General features: G+C 51.0%; 2 protein-coding genes across 2 annotated transcripts in view; one reads left to right on the top strand and one right to left on the bottom strand.

Moving 5' to 3' along the window:
- Nucleotides 1–2166: 2166 nt before the first annotated feature.
- Nucleotides 2167–5485, bottom strand: LOC116951636 (globin-1-like). The gene is made up of 3 exons (XM_032970417.2): nt 5265–5485; nt 3542–3773; nt 2167–2523 (listed from the first exon to the last, which is right to left on the bottom strand). Exons 1-3 carry the CDS (start codon nt 5384–5386, stop codon nt 2401–2403), a joined length of 477 nt encoding a protein of 158 aa, XP_032826308.1. The 5' UTR covers nt 5387–5485; the 3' UTR covers nt 2167–2400.
- A 4272-nt stretch (nt 5486–9757) lies between these two features.
- Nucleotides 9758–19835, top strand: part of INTS1 (integrator complex subunit 1) — a 35116-nt gene continuing 25038 nt past the window's right edge. The window contains exons 1-13 of the mRNA XM_032970272.2: nt 9758–10314; nt 11883–12221; nt 12572–12768; nt 13343–13480; nt 13718–13880; nt 14908–15022; nt 16114–16300; nt 16663–16808; nt 17488–17629; nt 18008–18184; nt 18740–18848; nt 18981–19101; nt 19629–19706. Coding sequence (XP_032826163.2) covers nt 9960–10314; nt 11883–12221; nt 12572–12768; nt 13343–13480; nt 13718–13880; nt 14908–15022; nt 16114–16300; nt 16663–16808; nt 17488–17629; nt 18008–18184; nt 18740–18848; nt 18981–19101; nt 19629–19706 — 2267 coding nt within the window. The 5' untranslated portion in view covers nt 9758–9959. The remainder of the gene's footprint in view (nt 10315–11882; nt 12222–12571; nt 12769–13342; nt 13481–13717; nt 13881–14907; nt 15023–16113; nt 16301–16662; nt 16809–17487; nt 17630–18007; nt 18185–18739; nt 18849–18980; nt 19102–19628; nt 19707–19835) is intronic.

The raw sequence follows: 19835 nt of genomic DNA, 5'->3' as shown, positions 1-19835 counted from the left end.
GGTATCCACTGAGCTGCAAAATGCCCTTAACCGCCCCCAGCCACCCTGATGGTAACTCGCTTCGAAACACTCGTCACAACCATAATCCAAGCTCTCACGACAATAACATATATTTTAAGCTAAACACCTTTACAATCATCGACAACAGGCATAGCGAACGCTTTTGATGTTCTCAATATTTCGCTGAAAGTGCAATGGTTAGCACACCGCCGATTCCATTCTATCTCCCGGAGCGGCAATTGAAACAATGAGGCAAGCCTCTTGAATCCCCCCCGCCCCTCCACGTCTCCCGCCTCTGTCCGCCCAGCAGTATGAATGGCTTCACCGCAGTCGATCGGCAGGTCACGTGCGGTGGTGTGCAATGTGGGCACTCCAACCTCTTCCACAACGTCTGTCCGGCGTGGAAGAGCAGGCTCGAGAGGAGCTCCACAGAGCTCCGTCTAGTGGAGGCCCAGTGTCGTGAGCAAGCAATTGCAGGGCTGTGCCTCTAGGTGCTTTAACGTGGAACCGCCACCAACACCAAACGGCGCTGTCCAAGGTGCTGATGTTTGCTGCCCCCTTTGAGAAGCAACAGGCAAAGCGAGCGCTGCTCTGTGTATTGTCTCGTCGCCATAGGAGTGCTGACACATCATCGCACGCAATGCTTGAAGACGGTCCACAGTACCCGCGCGGACTGTGTTGGTGTCTGCACGCAAGCCCTGCTGTCGCTCTCTCTCTCTCTCCATGTGTTCCTCCTCCTCGTTGTGCTCAATCCACGCTCTCTCACTCTCTCTCTCTCTTCTCGCCCACCCCCTTCACCGGAACAAACTTCCCCCTCCACATTAAGCGGTCACCTTCACACACAACTCACTTATTGTTACCCCTAGCTCACCCTACGACCCCCCCCCCCCCCCGTTAATCTCCCCTTCATAACCACCGCCACCCTTACTATTCCCTCTTCGTATTCTTATTACACGGCTATCACTCATTAACCCTCATTCATTCAACCCATTCACCAACATTTACTGTCATCAATTTGGCTTTCTCCGAATTCAGCACCATCACAGATTCGCCCCCCCCCCCCCCCCCGCTTCCTCTCGTCTATTCGATTCGCCTCGTCTCCACCATTACATTCATACGCCGTACCATGCTTAATTATCTGTAGAGCGCCTTAGTGACGGCGCTAGATAGATTACGTGAAGACAAAAGACGACAACCTCGTGTCGCTGCGCCGACGCTTTCGCGCGTTCAATTGCGTGGCGCGGTCGGACCCGATCTCGATTGAGCAACCGCTGGGGCCCGTGAGCAATCTCACGACAACACCGCGCGCTGCGCGCTGGAGCTCAGCGAATGAGTTGCGCAAACTCCTACAGAGGCATGTGTGGACATCGAGCCCTCTGAGGTTCCTGACCAATAGAGGGCTGCTGTCGGCCCGTGGTTGGTCCCAAGGAAGGGGGGGGGGGGGGTGGGTCGCGTGCTCGAGGGCGCCGGGGTCTGTCCGAGCGTCGGGCTGCGAACTCGCCTCGTGGGCCCTGACGCCTCCACCACGGGCCGCGAGCAGAAGTGGAATGGCGTTGCAGCTACCAGCTCAATGCAAAGTGGTGCTGTGCGGAGTTGAGGATGTTTTGGTTCACTTATTTTGCTGTCGTCGTCGTCGCATTACCGGTAATTGTTTCAGAAATTACAGTAATTGTTGGCAATTTTGTTTGAGTTGCATACCGAGGTATGCAACTCAAACAGAGTAATATTCCCTTCGATATAGAATCAACGATACTCTGAATATCGTCATGTTGTGGTTATCGTTACTCATTTTAAACGTTAAAAATAATGTATTTGTCTATACTTCACCAGCTTGTGCTGTGTGGGGGTCCCACCGACACATTGACTCGCCACTGATGTTACCATGGCTGGGAGTTGAGCTCAGGTTGCCGGGCTCAGCTAACCCCTGCACCAACGCTCCCTTGCCTCCCACCAAGCATGGTTTACACGGATTATCTCAATTGCATATGGCTATGCAACTTACATCCACAGTAGTGTAATGTGTTGCTTATATCAGAACTACGCCGATATAAGGTGTGCTCATATGCAGATTCACTGCATTTGATAAACCGTGCATTTTGCATTGTGATTCTACAGTTTTGCACCAGGAGTTAACAAAGAGAGAAATGAGACACGCAAACAGTGGGATTTCAGTTTCAAAAATCACTTTATTTCGGTGTTGTCATACACTGCGGACCAGCTCGACATACACTGCGGAGTCACCGTGGGTCAGGGCGTTGGTTAGGGCCAGGGGCGATTTGTGTAAATGCCGGCACAGAGAGGGCTTTGTCCGCGGTGCCAGTTTAGCTAATGGGAAGCAAATTGCGTGGAGCAGCTGTTCGTTGTCATGTTCCAGGACGTTGGCGGTTGGTCGGAGGGCCTCTAGTACTGGGATTTCAGCAGGATGCTGACTTGGCTAAGGAATTTCTCCCAAGCTGCTTGAGCCTCGGCCCCTAAGCCTCCGTTAGCAGAAGACACCCCCTCCACGATGTTAACAGCCAGGACCTGCACACACACACAGACACAGACAGAAGGAGACAAGGCACGCATGTTCAGCGTGTGACTTTCTATATATATACCAATACCCGCCATTCGCCACTAAGTGACGGTGCACCTGTGCCAGGCCAGGTGCACTTTGAGGCCACGTCAAGTGTCGAAGGCTCGCTCACAGGTCACGGGACAGACCCAGGTGCCACGGGTTGGCTGACTGATATGACTGGCAGATAAACTAGCTGTGCCTCCTGCTGTGCCTATATATATACACCCCTACACACACGTGCTGCCAAAGTGGTGGTGTCATTGTCGTCGGTTCAATCCGATCTTCCGACGCAGCAGTTGAAACGATGGGGCAGGTTTCTTAAATCCCCCCATCCCCCCCCCCCCACCCCAGCGCTTGTCCACCCAGCGATGTGAATGGGTTCACGCTTATTCGATGGGCAGGTCGCGTGTGATGCAGTAAAGCGTGGGTCCACTCAGACCTGTTCCAAGACCACTGACATTCATTTGACATAAAATACCCTACTATTTGGTTATTTCGGTAAAGTCACGTAGGTATAAAATAATATAAATTAAATCACGACGTTTCGGGCGCAACACAATCGTCCGTCATCAGGTGGGACAACCACAGCAAGAAACAATTGCTGAAGTGCTGTGGTTGTCCCACCTGATGACGGACGCTTGTGTTGTTATACCTACGTGACTTTACCGAAATAACCAAAGAGTATGGATCCCTGCAGTCACGAAAACCTCAAATCTAGATCAAATACCCTCTCGAGAGGGCTCTGTAACTCCTCTGTCGGTGGATGGCTGTTCTGCCAGCAGTGGCATGAACAGGCAATCGCAGGGCTGCGCAATTTCCCACAGTGGTTATTCACATTTATAATCTGCACGCTACCAATTCTAGGGAGCTAGTGTTGTGTGTGCGCTCCTGTAAGCTGCGCTTCATCACTGAGCGAATTGTGCCCCGTGGCTTGTGACCAAGATTTGCGTTGGCAAGCGCCAACGGTAACGTCAGTGAGTGCACCTTGAAGTACTGGGGGTCCACGTTGAACTCCTGAGCGTGCTTCTTGCTCAGGGCCTTGAGCTTCAGGCTCAGCTTCTCGGGGTCGTCCAGGGCCACCACGGCGTCGTTGACGGCGTTGATGATCCTCTCGGCGTGCCAGCGCACGGCGGCCGACTTGCTCAGCTGGTCGGCCGAGTCGAGCCCCTTGAACTTGGGGAAGAAGTCCTGCACGCCGGGGTTGGACGTGAAGAACCTGGCGGGAGAGAAAACGCAACGTCAACGCGGTGGCCAAGTGTCGTGCGAAATAATCTTCAGCCGATGAAAACATGCTGGCCAACATGTAGGGAGGCGGGGGCATCTATGACCCTGCCCTAGCACTGACGTCAAAGGGCTCTCGGCTCTTGAGACGAAACCCGAGGTGTAATTTTCGCACGGGGGGATGGAGTTTGTTGGGATGATTGTTCCCGCTCGGGAATATTATGAGTTGGTGTTTTTTTACATTCAGATATTTCACCTGGAAAATCTCGTTGAGATCCAACTTCTCGTTTGCAGGGTTTTCCTGTTTCACCACTTAGCTCTTCCTTCACAGCAGAGGCGTTGCACTTTTAACGTGTGCTCACACTCTTTGATTGGTATTATTTCTGTATCGACTGCTCACTTAACCTGTACTCAAAGCCAAAACCACAAAAACTCAGCACATTCGTCAATAACACTGCCTCAAAAGAACACGTCATGTCAATCTTCTCCAGAGCACATGACGTGCTACGGAGAAGGACCGCTGCGTCAACAATTGTTTTCTCTATTGACGAATGCATTGAGGTGTTAGTTTGTTGTCGTTGGTGTTGTCATCTGTGCTAGTGCACCGCTGCCAACGCAGCAGCAGCAGCCGCAGTATCACCAAATGCCCAATGACATGGAGACGGTACACAATTCGCGACGGTCGGTGGCTGTGAGCGAATTCTCCGGCACGTGGCGTGACAGGGGAACGAACTGCAGCATCCCCATCGGTTGTCCGTGCGTGCGATGCTCGCCGAGCTGCCGATTTTTTTGCACACAGCGTTGGTGTACGGTGATTTTTTTCAGGAAAATTCTGCTGAATTTTTCATGGATTTTCTGTTTGCACAGTCACATAGTCACTTTAAGATGTTTTCTTGTTCGTGTTTTTGTTTTTTTTGTTTGTTGTGGTTGCACCCGATTCAAGGGCCGAATGGCTCACAGGGCTATACCAAAATAAAGAAACTGAAAACTGAAACTGCTGTAGGGTCGCATTCATTACACACAAACAAAGTGCTTGTCACAATTGAACCACAATGCCTTGCTGATCTCGTCATGGAGCCTTAAGCACCATCACGCGACCTCCGTCCGTGCTCGCAGCAGCGGCTTTTGGCTGCTGGCCATCGGACAAGCACGGCCGCTGTTCCGCGCGCTTTCAGATGCGCTTCTGCGGCCGTCTGGAACGCTCCTCCCTCCAATATTAGGAAGCCAGTGGAGCTGTGCTCTTTTAAATCTAGACTGAAAACTCATTACGTTAGCACTGCTTTTTGCGTTTAGCTCGCTGTCCTTTACCCCGCACTTCCGATAAGCACGGTCGCCTACGCACGGTGCGAAAGAAGTCCAACATAACTTATATACGCCTCGCCACCGTTGAACGCACGTGGCCACGCCGAGTAACGGACGCCACGTGGCGGTGGTCGCGTCACATTTGCCCCGGCGCTTCGCACCGAACGAGCGACGAGGCACTCACTTGATGAGGATGGCCTTGCCCGCCTCCTCGTAGTTGGAGTAGACGGCCTTCCAGCTGTCGGCGATGGCAGCCTTCTCGGCGCCAGACAGAGCCCCAACACTTCCAGAGTCGACGATAGGCATGGCGAGAATTAGGGGCTTTGCAGCGGTTTGCAAGAGACAACGAACGAGCCGAAGGCGGGATTCACAGGAGGCGATGCTGTGCAGTATCAGGAGGAGGGGGCCCTTAAATAGCGAAAGATCGAAGGCCCCGCTTGCTTAATCCGTTGTTGTGCAACGTGAGGTTAAGTAAGGTGAGTAATTAATTGTGATGTTGCAATGCATGCGAGATATACATTTGTTTGGTGATCAGCAAACGTTCAGGATATTTCCAAATCAGGTTTTCGACAGATTCGGGTTATGACAAGATTAAGGCTTTGAATTGTACGCCGTGTGGAATATCTCGTTAAATATGGCACGTGTTTTACTCCATCTTTAACACCGTGATTCCATTGCGGGATTTTTCGTGAAACAAATACACACGACTTAAAGCTTCCGTGACTGCATGCGTGACTTTACCGAAAGACCCAAAGAATATGAATACAAATACACACGGTTCATTGTTCTGGCTGTCCAACACGTGGCCCATATTCATGCAAATTGTATCAGCAGGACATAATGTAAATCCAACAAAAATGTAGACCAAAAATGTAAACCAAAAATGTAAACCAAACCTCACAATACACATTACCTTGACATTTTATTCTGACAGAAAAAATAATAGATTATTTTCAGTGCTCCGAGTACAGGAGGATTGTGAGTACACGGGCGGACATCTGTCTCGAATTCTTTACTCGTTTCATGAACAATAACGACCCCGCTTTTGCACCCATGCAGAAACCAGAAGTCGTGGCCATGGGTTATGTCACTGCAGCGCTCTGTACTGACTTTGCACGGTTACGTAGCAAAGAGAGACACGGGAGCTGTGTCCAAAGCTCACAAACAAAACCCGCTCTCATTCACCAGCCTGATATGCATCCATTCCGTTTGGTTTAACCTACGGTCGTTTGTGTCTCTGTGCCATGCGCAGCTCCGTCTCAGCTCATTTGCTGAATATCAGCGCGTTACACATCTTGAAAGCATTGATTTAATGCTTAAATTTCGCCGAGTTAAATACAGAAAAATAATTATCCTGTTAACCGAGTGAAAGTCACAGTTTTTGTATTGCTTCTGATGCGATACATTTGTAATTATTTTCAGCCCTTGAATCCACTGCTGGATGAAGGCCTCACTACGCTGTGTTCAGTCATAGGGGGTTGTTTGACCATACTTCACCATGCCGGTCTGTGTTGGTTCGTGAGGTTGAAAGCACAGGACTGGTTCAAAATATCACTCGTCACAGTGCGCCACCACTTCCCACGCTTTTGTACAATTCTATTTGTGATTGTCGAGATTGTAATGTGTTTATTTGAAATGATAAACATTTGTATTAGTTCTATCTTAGGCGTAGTAATTTTATTACAGCACTGTTTTAAGTTTGGGGATTTCATTGTGATGTTATAGCTGCTCGTTGCTACATATGCTGATGGCGAGTGTGCAGGATTGACACAACACGTGCTGATGATATCAGATTACCGTATCCTGTCATCAGCAATTTGGCAACTTGCCCACTGACAGATACGGTGACTTTTCAAAACGATCAGTGATGTTGCTCAAACTCGATTGTCCGTGCGTATTGGTTGAGTAACGCAAACCTCTCCGGGTTCGCTTGCATTAACTTTGCAATGCAAATATTATAAAACATAGTAACTGCTTATTTGTTTTAAAAAGCCAGACATAGTCCAATAACTTTTTTCTCTTGGATGTTTCCTATATTGTATGATTTGATTTTAATGTTTTCAGCCAATGTATGAGTGCGAAACCGAATAATCCAGAGTAAACGCAAGCATGCGGAGGCAGTGATGAACACGATCCCTGGAAAAAAACTATGAAAACTATTTTTATTTTACCAGGTAAGGCCCACTGAGCTATGTAGCTCTTTTCCAGAAAAGACCTGGCTATCACATATGACAGCTCAACGAAGTGGGCTTATCACGTGGAAATGGATTGCAGCCAAATGCTCTCGACGCGTGATGTTGATTCTAAATGTGGAAGGAAAAAAACGGAGGACCCGGAGAAAAATCCTCACAACCACGGGGAGAGAGACAGAGCACGCAAACTCCAAATATACATGCATCAGGGTCGGGGTCGAACCCACGACCTTCTGTACAGACGTACACAGGTGCAGATTACACGATAGCATGGTTGTCTTATAACGCACATTACGCATTCACCGTCTTCGAGACATGTGCAGTCCACTGAATGAGCAAGCGTTGTAATCACTCTGCTGCCAGTCGCGTGGTGGGAGATCTTGAGCACTTTTTTTACATCTAGATTGAAAAGTTATTTCTTTAGAACTGCTTTTTGTGTGTTAGTTTGTTACCCTTCCCCCCGCACCTACGATAAGCACGGTTGGCTACGTACGGCGCGAAAGAAGTTCAACATCCAACAACAACATTTATAGCCTCAAGCCTTACATTTAGGTGTAATTACTCCTAGCATTTGACATTGTTATACAGGGTGCTTTAAAAAAATATGTGAACACGTCTGAGAATTGACAACAAGACCACAAGAAAAGTGTCGCCTCCGGGCTCTGTAGAACACCTGGTGAAGATTCCAGGCAGCGTTGACAATGATGGCGAACAAGTGGAGACTTTTTGACTTTTTGAAGCTATTAACATTACGTTTGTTATCATGTTACAGTGTATAATCCGTTCTTTTTCCATTAAAAACGATAGTCCCATATAAGTGTTAAAAACATTTTTAAGCACCCTGTATTTGTGAACAATTAAGATATGAAGAATCGTATTCTTGGTTCTTTCTTTTGCAGGGGTCGGCAAACACAATAACTAGAGGAGCTATTGTTTTTTTTCGAATTTGGTACAAAAATAAAAACCCTCAATATTTCAAGAGCAGCAACGTCGCTGCGGTGGTGAACGCGAGACCGGTGGATGGTGGGGTCCTTCACAAATGTTGGTCGCGAAGCAGCGGTCCTTGAAGAGCCACGGCGTGCGACGGCTGCGGAGAAGCAGGGGTTGTCCACCACCCCTGTGGGCTCGTGAGCGGCACGGGGGCGAAATAATTAACAACTTGTGCGCCTAGCAGCAAGAATTCGTGGGTTCAAGTCTCTACCCAGGTGCGTTTCTGTGTAAACATTTTAATGCCCTCCCCTTAAATTTTGATTTAAAGCTTTCGTGACTGCAGTGATTCATATTCTTGGTTCTTTCTGTAAAGTCACGTTGAAGGGAAACAATAAAATAATAATATATAAAACAATAAAATTCTCACACACCTGATGATGACTGTTTGCGTTACAGTCGAAACGTCGTGAGAATTTTGTTTTATATATTATTATTGTATTGTTTCCCTTCAACGTGACTTTACCAAAAGAACCAATATGTCCTCCCCTTGTTCTGCGTGGGTTTCGCCTGGGTTGTTCGCTTTCCTCCCATTGCTAAAATACATTAAAAGCAACCTTGCAACTCGTAATGGTCAAGACATCTCAGTGTAAAAAAAAAAATCACGGTGCTAATTCTTCAATTGGGATTACACAACAGCAGCAGCCTCGCTGCTGTGAAAACTTGGCAGGACCCTCCTGAAGAAAAAATATAGTCTTGAGACCCGTTAAGGCTTTGCTGGGTGAACAAGTAACAACTTGTGCCTCATAGCAAGAACACGTGGGTTCAAGTCTCTACCCAGGTGCGTTTCTCTGTAAAATATAAATGCACTCCCCTTATTCTGCATGGGTTTCGTCTGGGTTCTCCGCTTTCCTGCAATAGCTAACATAAGATTTAAAAAAACACACAACCTTGTAACTTGGTATTGGTCAAGACTTTTTAATGCAAAAAAAATCATTACGCTGCTAATGCCTCAGTTGGGATTACACACAAAAGCAGCCTCGCTGCTGTGAAAACTTGGCAGGACCCTCCTGAAAAAAAAGAGTCTTTCAGTTTCTTTATATTGGTATAGCCCTGTGAGCCATTCGGCTCTTGAATCGGGTGCAACCACAACAAACAAAAACAAAAAAAACAAAAACACGAACAAGAAAAAAACATCTTGAGACCCGTTGAGGCTTTGCTTGGTAAACAAGTAACAACTTGTGCCTCACAGCAAGATCCTTGCAGTGCAAGTCGTGACAATAAGACACATTCTGTGATGCCGACATGAAGCCCACGCATCACAACCTCGCGGGCGACGTGCCTCGCCAACGCCGCTCTGAAATGACGCCATCCGCCAGCATACACATGACGTCACTCGTCGATGCCGCAGGACGGCGACGTCTACCGCCAAATGTCTGCGAGTTGACGTCATCGCCTCTCCCCGCCGCCGCCGCAACCCCGATCCGCGGCCGACGTCACCCAAAGCCTCACGTGGCGGGGTGACGTCACCGGCGCCAGGTATATAAAAAAAAAACCCGCGTGCCGTAGCGCGAGACGGCCTCCCCGCTGACCCGGCCACAGCACGCGAGGCCCTGTACGAGCCACACGCGCGGCACCCTTCCCCCCAACCCCCGGTGGCAGTGCGTGGTGGTGGTGGTGGTGAGGAGGAGAGGGGGGCGGTGAGTGAGTGAGCGAGCGTTGTGAGAGGAGAAGGGGGGCTGTGAGAGAACGCAACAAACATGACGTCCTCGCAGTCCGGCCCGCGCCGTGTGACGTCACAGCAGCACGTGGGGCGACGTGCCGGCGGCCATGTTGGTAGGGGAGGAGTAGGGGGTGGCGGTGGTGGTAGTGGCTGCGGTCAACTTCGGGCGCGCGAGCCGTCGGCCGAGGAGCTCAATCGGAGGCCGCCGCTGGCTGCCGCCGCCGCCGCTGCTGCTACTGCTGCGACGACCAAAAAGAAGGCGGAGGAGGAGGAGGTGGTGGTGGAGAGGTGGAGGAGAGAGGAGCGGAAAAACGGGGAGAGGAGGGGGGCGACTCGAACGGCCATGAACCGGCAGAAGACGGGTGCCACTCGGCGGCCCAGCAAACCCTCGGGTAGGCCAGGCCTGGGGCCTCGAGTCTTCAGTGGAACTGGTTGCTCGTAATGATCACGCACGGTCCTTGGTCTATCCACTGCTAGAGAGCGAGAGAGAGAGCGTCGTTTTGGGCCAAACGTCACTGCACCGCTCGCCACTGATGTTAGCCGCGGCCAGGAATCGAACGCGCGTCGCCAGGTTCGTGGCGAGGAGAGAAAAAAATCAACACTGCCATGAAAAGAAGCAAAAATGCAGTCGGCGACGTTTCGAGCAATTGCCCTTCACAACGCAGGCCAGAGAGAGTGATCCGGGCTCATGGCGCAATGAGCTAATCGCTGCGCCACCGCCCATGCTTAGAGCATAGCGATTGACGTTTGTCAATATCTTACCCATCCTCGAGCCACCACTGGGATGCACTTTTTAAAAATCCAAATTACACTTCTGGCTCATTAGTGGTCGGTTCCACGTTCCTACGGTGGAAAGCTGGCGGTCGCGATGGTGATGGGAGTGCGCTAAGAACCAGGTCACCTTGTCAAGGGCTAAGCATCGGCGCATTGTGACGTTCGAACTGATGATCCTGGGTGTTTCGACCCTCGCTGACCAGGATGGTGAGGTGTGATGAAACCACCCCGATGATTTCTGGGCGTGGGAAATCCTTCATCCAGCAGTGGATTGACAGATTAATCTATACAGTCCTGTAATGTTAAAAGCTTACAGCCCTGTAATTATATTCTTGGTTCTTTCGGCAAAAGTCACGTTACTTTACCGAAAGAACCAAGAATATGAATCCCTGCAGTCACGAAAGCTTTAAATCAAAAGCCCTGCAATTGCTTGCCGGTATAACACTGCAGGCGCTGGGGCTTCCACTTGGCTGAATAGGAGACGACCCACAGTTTACCCTACCGCACGAGACCCTCTGCACGGCCAAATACGCCGGAACCAATTTGTATTGCCGTGTGGACAGTGATTTAAGGAACTAGCTCCCATTGTTTCCCACTGCCGCATTGGGACGTGGAATGGAACCGGCCACGTGTGGATTACAAATCCGGTGCAAACAATTACCCCACGGCAGCCATCCCACTGTAATAAACAACAAATACGGAGAGTTTCATATATATAATTACCACTAATGTTCCATAATAGTGCGTGACAAGTGTGTCTACTCTGTTGATTTTTTTTGTGGTAAACTGGCCCCATCGCAGCTGTTGTCAATAACGTCTGGCAACCCAACAGACTTGCTTCTGCCGGTGATACCCCAAAGGGTGCTAAGTTTTGCTTGCTTAAGTAAATACTTCGATTTAAAGCTTTCGTGACTGCAGAAATTCATATTCTTGGTTCTTTCGGTAAAGTCACGTAGAAGGGAAACAAAGAATCAAGAATATAAGTAAATACTGCTTGCAAACTATTTCTTTAAAAAAAAAAACTCAAATGAGATTGGGCAGGACATATCCCTAGACAGGATGATGGTCGTCGATGATCAATGAGGCTGGTGACGGAGAGGCGAAAACAAACGCAGATGCATATCAAAAGTTCACACAATCGGTCACCTAACACGCAGTGCCCCCACGTGTCCTCCACACCCAACAGCTCACCCACCTCCCGGCGACTTCATCGCCCTGGGCAGCAAGGTGCAGTCGATCGACTCGAAGTCCGTGCCGACCCTGCACAAATCCGGCGCTGGTGGCCCTTTACCCAGTGTGGGCTCCTCATTGGTGGGAGCCGGCTTGGTGCTAGGCGGGGAGCGCAAGCGTGATGCGCCGTCCAGCTCGACCTCCGGCGCCAGCCTGGGCAAGAGGCCCAAGCTCGGAAGCCTCAGCGGTAGCGGCGGGGCCCTGAGTGCCCTGGGCCGCCTGGCGGACGCTGCGGACGCCGAGAGGAGGACCATCTCGCCGTCCATCCGGGAGCCGTCGGTGGTGCCCATTGAAGGTGCAGTGAGAGCATCGGCTGCTACTGGGGATGTAAAGATTCGCCACCCCGCCCCGCGATTCGATGAGTTGTCGCGATTCGATCGCGTGCTACGCACACGGGTCGAAGCGAACGAAGCACTTGTTGCTGCTTGCGTAATGACGCATCAATTCATCGTTCCATTCATCGAATTAGTCGCGTAAGAACCGATTATTTCCGATTAATGGAAATTATACGCTTGCGCAACATTTAGACTGATGGCGCGTACGCCTGCGCGTGCGTGTGTTAACGTCCGTTCACATGCGTTTGCGGGGTCTGCACGCGTGTGTGTGTGCGCGTGCTTTCCTTTGCCTGCACGTGTTTGTGCACAGTCCCACCGAGCGCGCTACTGGACGCCATCGAGGCGGCGGAGAATGAGGGGAACGACGAGCGTGTGGACGGGCTCCTGTGCGGCGCCGTCAAGCAGCTGAAGGCGAACCGCGCGCGACCAGACCCCACGCTCTTCCTCACCCTGATGCACCTTGCCAAGGTCAAACCCAACGTGTTCGCCACGCAGGGCGTCATCGAGGTGAGAGCGTGCCCAGGGGGTGCCCTTGAAGGGGCGGGGGGGGGTGCGGCCGCGTAGTAGTCGGCATGGTGTGAACAAGTCGTTGGGGTTAGGGCGCGTGCCCCCGAAAAGTTTGAGTCGGCGATGACCAATCGGACTAGATTTCTTCAAGCACGGTGGTGGCTACGACTAAGGCACCAAAAGACAAAAGCTTGATGGGCTTTGGTGGGACGAGATTAACGTTTGTGAATGAAGACGCAGAATCGAGATAATTTAGTCAGGTTATTAGAGACAGCATTGCACTGAGGAAGACCAAAAAAATAGTAATTGGCTATAACATAAAGATATCTGCCCAGCCTAATGATGGACAGGATGATCTCTAGTCAGGTGGGAATTGTGCACCCCTCACAGCAACTTGTAATAACAAAGAACGGACAACAGTTTTTATTACTTTAGTCGACAAGACTTAGAGAATTGCCATAGTAAAATCCACAAACTAGGACGTGACAAGTATTTTACTGGTTGTGGTCGCCTAGACCAAGACCATGACCAATATCACATTTGCTGACAAAGTAAACGGTGGTTGTGTGTGCAGGCCCTGTGCAGCCTGCTCAGGAGAGACCCGACCGTAACGATCAAGGCCAAGGGGAACCCCCTTGTGTCCGTGCTGGCCTGCAACCTCCTCATGGCCGCCTACGAGGAGGACGAGAACTGGCCGGAGCTCTTCGTCAAGGTAAGCTGAGTGGGTGTGAGCAATGGAATTGGTGATGAAACGAGACGATAATACGATACGGAGCACGATTTGGAATGAAATTTTTAGTCCAGCTAGCATGCACCGAATACGTCGAAGAACAAACGCGTGTCGGAAAGAGTTTTCATGACCTTGACTAACTAATTAACGCCCTCCTTGACTCCCATCCTCCATGAACCCGGACGCCGACCTCGTTCCTGTCGCCCCGCCGCACGCCAGGTGTACATCGAGGACTCGCTGGGCGAGCGTATCTGGGTGGATAACGTCCACTGCAAGGCGTTTGTGGAGAACATCCAGACGGCGTTTGGCACCAAGTCGCCCCCGCGCTGCCTCATGCTGCCCGCGGAGGGGGCGCGCCCGGGCGGCAGCGACGCAAGCGCCGGTGAGGCCCTCTCCGCAGTGGCCACTCTGGCACACGGTCAACACGGGTGGGGGAGCGTGGTGGTGGTGGTGGTAGTAGTGAGACTCTCGCTGCCAGGTTTGGAACAGCGGCTCCCAACCTTTTCGAGTGTTAGTTAATCCTCTTCATCCCCTGTGGGACATAATGCCGCAGTGAGTTTCCTCCACTTGTTCCCGTCCTTGGCAACATGTTGAGCCTCGCCCAAAGAGAGGATGATCACTGCCACCAGCTCGTCCTTCACGGTCTTGTGCCACGTGGTTTTGGGTCTTCCGGGTTTCCTTTTGCCCGATGGTGTCCTTTTTGAGTGTGCGGACCCCTTTTCAATCTCCAAGCATTTCGCGGACCACCACGTGCGACTTCTTTAGTTGTTTGAACATTTCTTTCCTTGGTGAGGATGTTATTGTTTTTCTTTTCCGTGGACCACAGAACTTGAACCGCTGGTCATGAGCCATGGGAAATGGTCTGCTGAACTGTTGCAGATATGGGGTTTGTTTGTTGTTGCAAAAGACGGTGTTTTGCGTGATAATTTGGGTTGACAGTGGTCCCACCACTCGAGAGAAGTTGGGACTTCCTGGTCTAAGTCACAGTCAACGTGGTGGGGAGCAGTGAGAGATGTGGCAGTGGGGGAGGGTAGCGTTCCCTTCTAAAGGAATTGACCAAATTTTTCCGTGCAGGACCCTACTGAAGAAGAGGCTTGAGTCCCAATCGTATTTTTCTACGTGAATAAAACTGGTCTTATAAGTCGATCGCGCGTGAGAGAGTCGTATTAAGATTTGTGTTATGATAATTTTACATTTTAAGGCTAAATAGTGTTCACAAACTTTACAAATGAGACAACTGAAAACAATACAGCACAAGAGACGGTCCGCATTGTGACAATTTCATCAACTCGCTTGCTGCTGTTCATGAGTTCTAGGCCCCGGCGCTTATCGCTAATGGTCATGATGGGTGAACACTGTGTAATTGAAGTCTAATCGATGTTGTTCATCGTCGTTTGATTGATGAGCAGGTGCCAGTCCCCACCTGGCCGGGGAGGAAGAAGACAAGAACCAGGAGCCCCCGGACCTCCTCATTGCCGAGGACAAAACTTCGTCGGACGAGGAGACTGCGCAGACCATGAACCGGTGATTCTCGCGTTGGCCACAGCCTGTTAACGCATGGCCCACGGACCCCTGTATCACTCGCTTTAACTTTGTAACGAGCCTAGAGTGTGTGGATGCGTACAGCAACTTTGGTCACTCCGCTGCAGGGATAAATGGCCTGAAGATGGGCGAGTGTAGATTTGCAGTCGAGTGGAGGATGTTGCTGCACTGCCCTCTGCTGGCCACCACGTATTGGCACAGATCCACAGCCGCCTACGACGATGTGGCGTGCGTCGTGGTCACCCATCCAAGCACCGGCCAGGCCGAACCATGCTTAGCTTCCAAGATCTGATGAGATCAGGTGCATTCTGGGTGATTTGGGCATAAGTATGACACTGAAACCATAATCTTTTTGTTATATAATCGCTAACTTTTACCAATAAGCCTACATAATTATATATCACATCTAACCTCGAACCCCACCACTTGCTACAAACGTCCCTGACCACTGAACCTGCATCGTAGTCTCAGTACCCAACACTTAATCCTAACCCTACATTGCCACGGCTTGTAACCGTTAATATGCACCCGTGGGTTATTGTGTGGATGTCTTGTTCTTCTGTGTGTGTGTGTGTGTGTGGTTGGGTGTGGGGAGTGTTGGCACAGTGGTTAGTGCACTGCTCTACGAAATAAGCAACCGGAGTTGATTCCTGCTCATAACCAGTAATTCACAAATTTGTGAACCGGTCCTGAGCCTCTCCTAGGTTGACTTAGCATCAAATGAGTACCTGGTGCAGTGTGTAAACATCAGCACTGGGGAGACAAAGACAGCCAGGCATGGAGTTGTCCGCCCACAGTACTTGCCCCAACAGTCTGCACGGCTATAGGGAGATCTTTGCGTTAATTTGCTATTCGGGTCTGATCATGCATTTGTGTGATTGTATTTGTTAGGTGTGCGTGTGTGTACAACTCCGTGCGTGTACGATTCTGCATATATTGCGCGAATGCGGTTGTGCGTGCGGTGTAGTTTTAAGCACGCGATGGCTCGGAAAACGTCTGGCTACCGCTCTCTCGTCGATTGCTCGCGCGTGTGCGCTCGTCCAACGCGTTAACGCGCAACTATTTCCTCGTAGCTACGAGGACCTGGGCGAGAGCGTGGAGGAGTACGTGGTGGAGATGCTGCGTGAGCAGCTGAATCGCCGGCAGCCCATGGACAGCGTGTCGCGCAACCTGCTGCGCCTGCTGGCCGCCACGTGCGGCTACTGCCAGGCGCGCCTACTCGCCGTGCAGAAGCTGGAGATCTGGCTCCAGAACCCCAAGGTGAGCGATGGAAGGCAGGAGGAGGAGGAAGGGAGGCTTCCCGGACGTCACACTTGGCTGATGCTGAATGGGGCCGCCAATTGGACCGAGTTACGTAATCCGTGCGTATGCACCAATGTCAGAATCTGCGTGCCACTGTCAAGGCCCAAATCGGCCCAAATCGGCCCAAATCATCCCAAATCAGCCAGTCACAAATGACCAGCAAGTATTGTCATCCGCGAAAGTGACGGTGCTTCTGATAGCAGTAGCGATGGTGACAGAAGAAGGGGGCTGGTGGGGGGGGAGGGGGCAGTGTGTTTGGCGAGGAAAGTGGCGACGGGGGGACGTTGGCGATCGCCGGCTCCGTCATGTTCTCGTTGCAGCTGACGAGGCCGGCGCAGGAGCTGCTCATGTCCGTGTGCACCAACTGCAACACGCACAGCAGCGACGACGTGGAGGTCATCTCCAACCTCATCAAGATCCGACTCAAGCCCAAGCCCCTGCTCAACCACTACATGCTGTGCATCAAGTGAGCAACTTACCTGGGTCATCGCTTGCTCGCTCGCCCCGCAGTTATCAATTGGTCGATGTGAGTCGGCTAAACTAGAGATGGGTCTTGACTTAAAGCTTTCGTGACTGCAGTAATTCATGTTCTTTGGATCTTTCGATAAAGTCACGTAGATAGGTTCAAAGAAAATAACAAAAAAAACTACGACGTTTCGATTGCAACACAAGCGGTTCATCATCTTCCTGATGCCGAATGAATTTTTGTTATTTTCTTTGAACCTATCTACGTGACATTACCGAAAGACCCAAAGAATAGAGATGGGTCGATGAGTCCATTTAGTTGATTAATTTACAAAAAATTGGAATAGATCTAAAAAATGTAAGTCGATTGCTCAGCCCCTTTAGACATACAGCACCCCCCACATCCCTGGATAACCGGCGGCACACTAATTAATCACGTGTTACCCAGGTGAGGAATCGAAACCGTAGTCGGTAATTAATCAATCAGGTGAGAAATCGAAAAATATTGCACGAACTTATATCGATGTTAAATGTCTCCCTAAGTTGGCTTGAGCATATTTTTAGATCGACCTTCATACAATTACCATTAAATAATAGGCACTCTGTCCGTGGTTTAAAGCTGGCAGAAATCTGCCAGCACAACTGTAATCAACTAATGTGCGTGCGTGTGTTTCTTTCAGGGAGCTGTTGAACGCGCACAAGGACAACCTGGGCACGCTCGTCAAGTTCCTGCTCTTCAACGAGCTGTCCAACATGCGCAACCCCAACAACATGCAGGTGCTCTACACCGTGATGCAGCACGCGCCCGATGGCGCACCCAAGGTGAGAACCCCCGGGCACGCGGAGCGACGGCGCCGGCCACACACACACACGGATGAGAACAAACGGGGCGTGCGAGTGCGGGGTTCAGGAATCGCTTTCGGAACTCGCGCTTGTCCTCAGGAAGCTTTTAATCGGCGGCGGCGGCGACGTCACCTGTGTAGTCGCGCGATGACGTCGCGGGGATGCGTGTGACGCCATCGCCCTTGTATGCATGTCTATTGAACTTTTTTAGCACCGTACGTAGCCAACTGTGCTAATCGGAGTTGTGAAGAGGTGCCTTGGCCGTGAAGGCCCAGTTCATTTCACGGGAACGGTTTTGATGACGAGGGCCTAACCGTGAGCGCACGCCTGTGCTGGTGCTTTCCGACCGCCCTCTAGTACCTGGCCATGGTGTTCCAGGACCTGCTCGTCAACAAGGAGGACTACCTGCGCGCTTCGCGGCTGCTGCTGCGCGAGATCGTCAAGCAGACCAAGCACGAGATGAACTTCCAGGCCTTCTGTCTGGGCCTCATGCAGGAGCGCAAGGAGACGCAGTTCCAGGATCTCGACCACAAGGTTTGTGCGTGCGGCCAGCGCGACAGGACCTGGGACACGAGACTGTGGGCCGTGTCGCGATTGGGCCACAGTACAGAGGGATCACATGTCCACGCCTCTTGGCAACTTGGTGTTAAGCAAGACAATTGTTTCGTGTTGGTTGTTGGGGTGTTTTGTCGCGCACTTTTGATATATCTCCTGCACGTTATCCATGCCGCAACCTGCCTCCCTCCCTTACAAGGCTTTTACGGGTTGAGAACTGCGGAATTAAAGATCAGAATCGATATTCAGCACATACATACGTGTTATAAAGGGCTGAGTGGACTCTCAGCCAGGATTTAAACTCGCGAACTTAACATTGTGAATTGCTTGCGCCATCAACTGCACCAGTCAGCCGGATTTCACACCGTACATTGTCGAAAAAAGATTGTAGCAAAGCATCCGGTTGGCGTGAGATGCGGTCGTCACGCGGTTAGTATGCGGCACGTAGCCGGGTATTGTGGTGGTGGTAGTGGTGTTGGCAACACAATGATATCGCTTGTTTAACTGCATCCGTGTCGTGCTTTTTGTGCTCAGGACCGGTTCGTAATCCAGACGACGGATCTGCTAACCCTGGCTATGATGCTGGGCATTACGGGGCAGGTGAAGGAAGCCGGCCTCGCTTGGGACAAAGGCGAGAAGAAACGTGAGTTCTTCGTGGCGTGCGTCGATCGTTCAGGCGCAAGCGGTCGTACGGACCTGCCCGGCGTTAGATTGCCGAGTGACTCTCACAGCCCTTTATATGTGCATTTGTTCGTGCGTGCGTTTGTAAATTCAGACCTGGATCAGCTGAGGGCCTTCCAGAGGCAGATCGCAGCGATACAGCGAGATGCCGTGTGGTGGCTCCACACTATCGTGCCCGCCATGTTCAAGCTGCCCGCCAAGGACTACGTGCACTGGTGAGCACCGTCACTCACCGCTCACCCGCTCACCCACTCCATTCCTTAAGCTTAATGCACGCCTATGGCCATGTGCAGGGTGCGAAAAATGTTGGAGCCATGTGCCTCTACGGTAAAGTACATCAGATGCTCCAACTGGGAACAATTAACTTGGACATTCATCTCGCTTCATTTCGCACGGGATGCTTAAACATTCCCGAATTTCAAGGACGCTCGAACAGTCCACATTGATGCTTGGCGCACTTGGCTCTTTATTTATAACACCAAATATTGAGGTCCTGAAATCGCGATGGTTCCTGACGTTTGCCTCGCCGTGTTCAAAGAAGCATTGAGGCCTCGTGGGGAAAAGAATTCACATCACCTTCCACAGCCGGTCTTCTTTTAGTGTTGTTTTCATGCAGCAACGCATGTTGGTTAAACCGGTCACTCGCCTACCAATTCTCACGGCAGCAATGCAGAATGGACTGTCCTCTTGTGTGTCTCGACCTGCTGTGTGTACTCGCGTGGGTGCGTGTGTGTGAGTGCAGCCTGTACAAAGTGCTGTTCACCGAACAGCCCGAGACGTACTACAAGTGGGACAACTGGCCCCCCGAGGGAGACAGGAAGTGAGTTCTCTGGTCACGTGTGTCATCCTGCCACCACCACCATCTTGTGCTGCCATTGCCACGAAAACGTCATGATCATGAGCCATTACCGATCTGCTGCTGTGTCAAGGCCTCCCCTTGCTGTTGCCA

Source organism: Petromyzon marinus, chromosome 43 (genome assembly GCF_048934315.1).
Source record: "Petromyzon marinus isolate PM22_M1 ecotype Great Lakes invasive population chromosome 43, UKy_Petmar_22M1.pri1.0, whole genome shotgun sequence".
Classification (NCBI taxonomy): Eukaryota; Metazoa; Chordata; class Hyperoartia; order Petromyzontiformes; family Petromyzontidae; genus Petromyzon; species Petromyzon marinus.
This window is presented reverse-complemented; position numbering and strand designations above follow the sequence as displayed.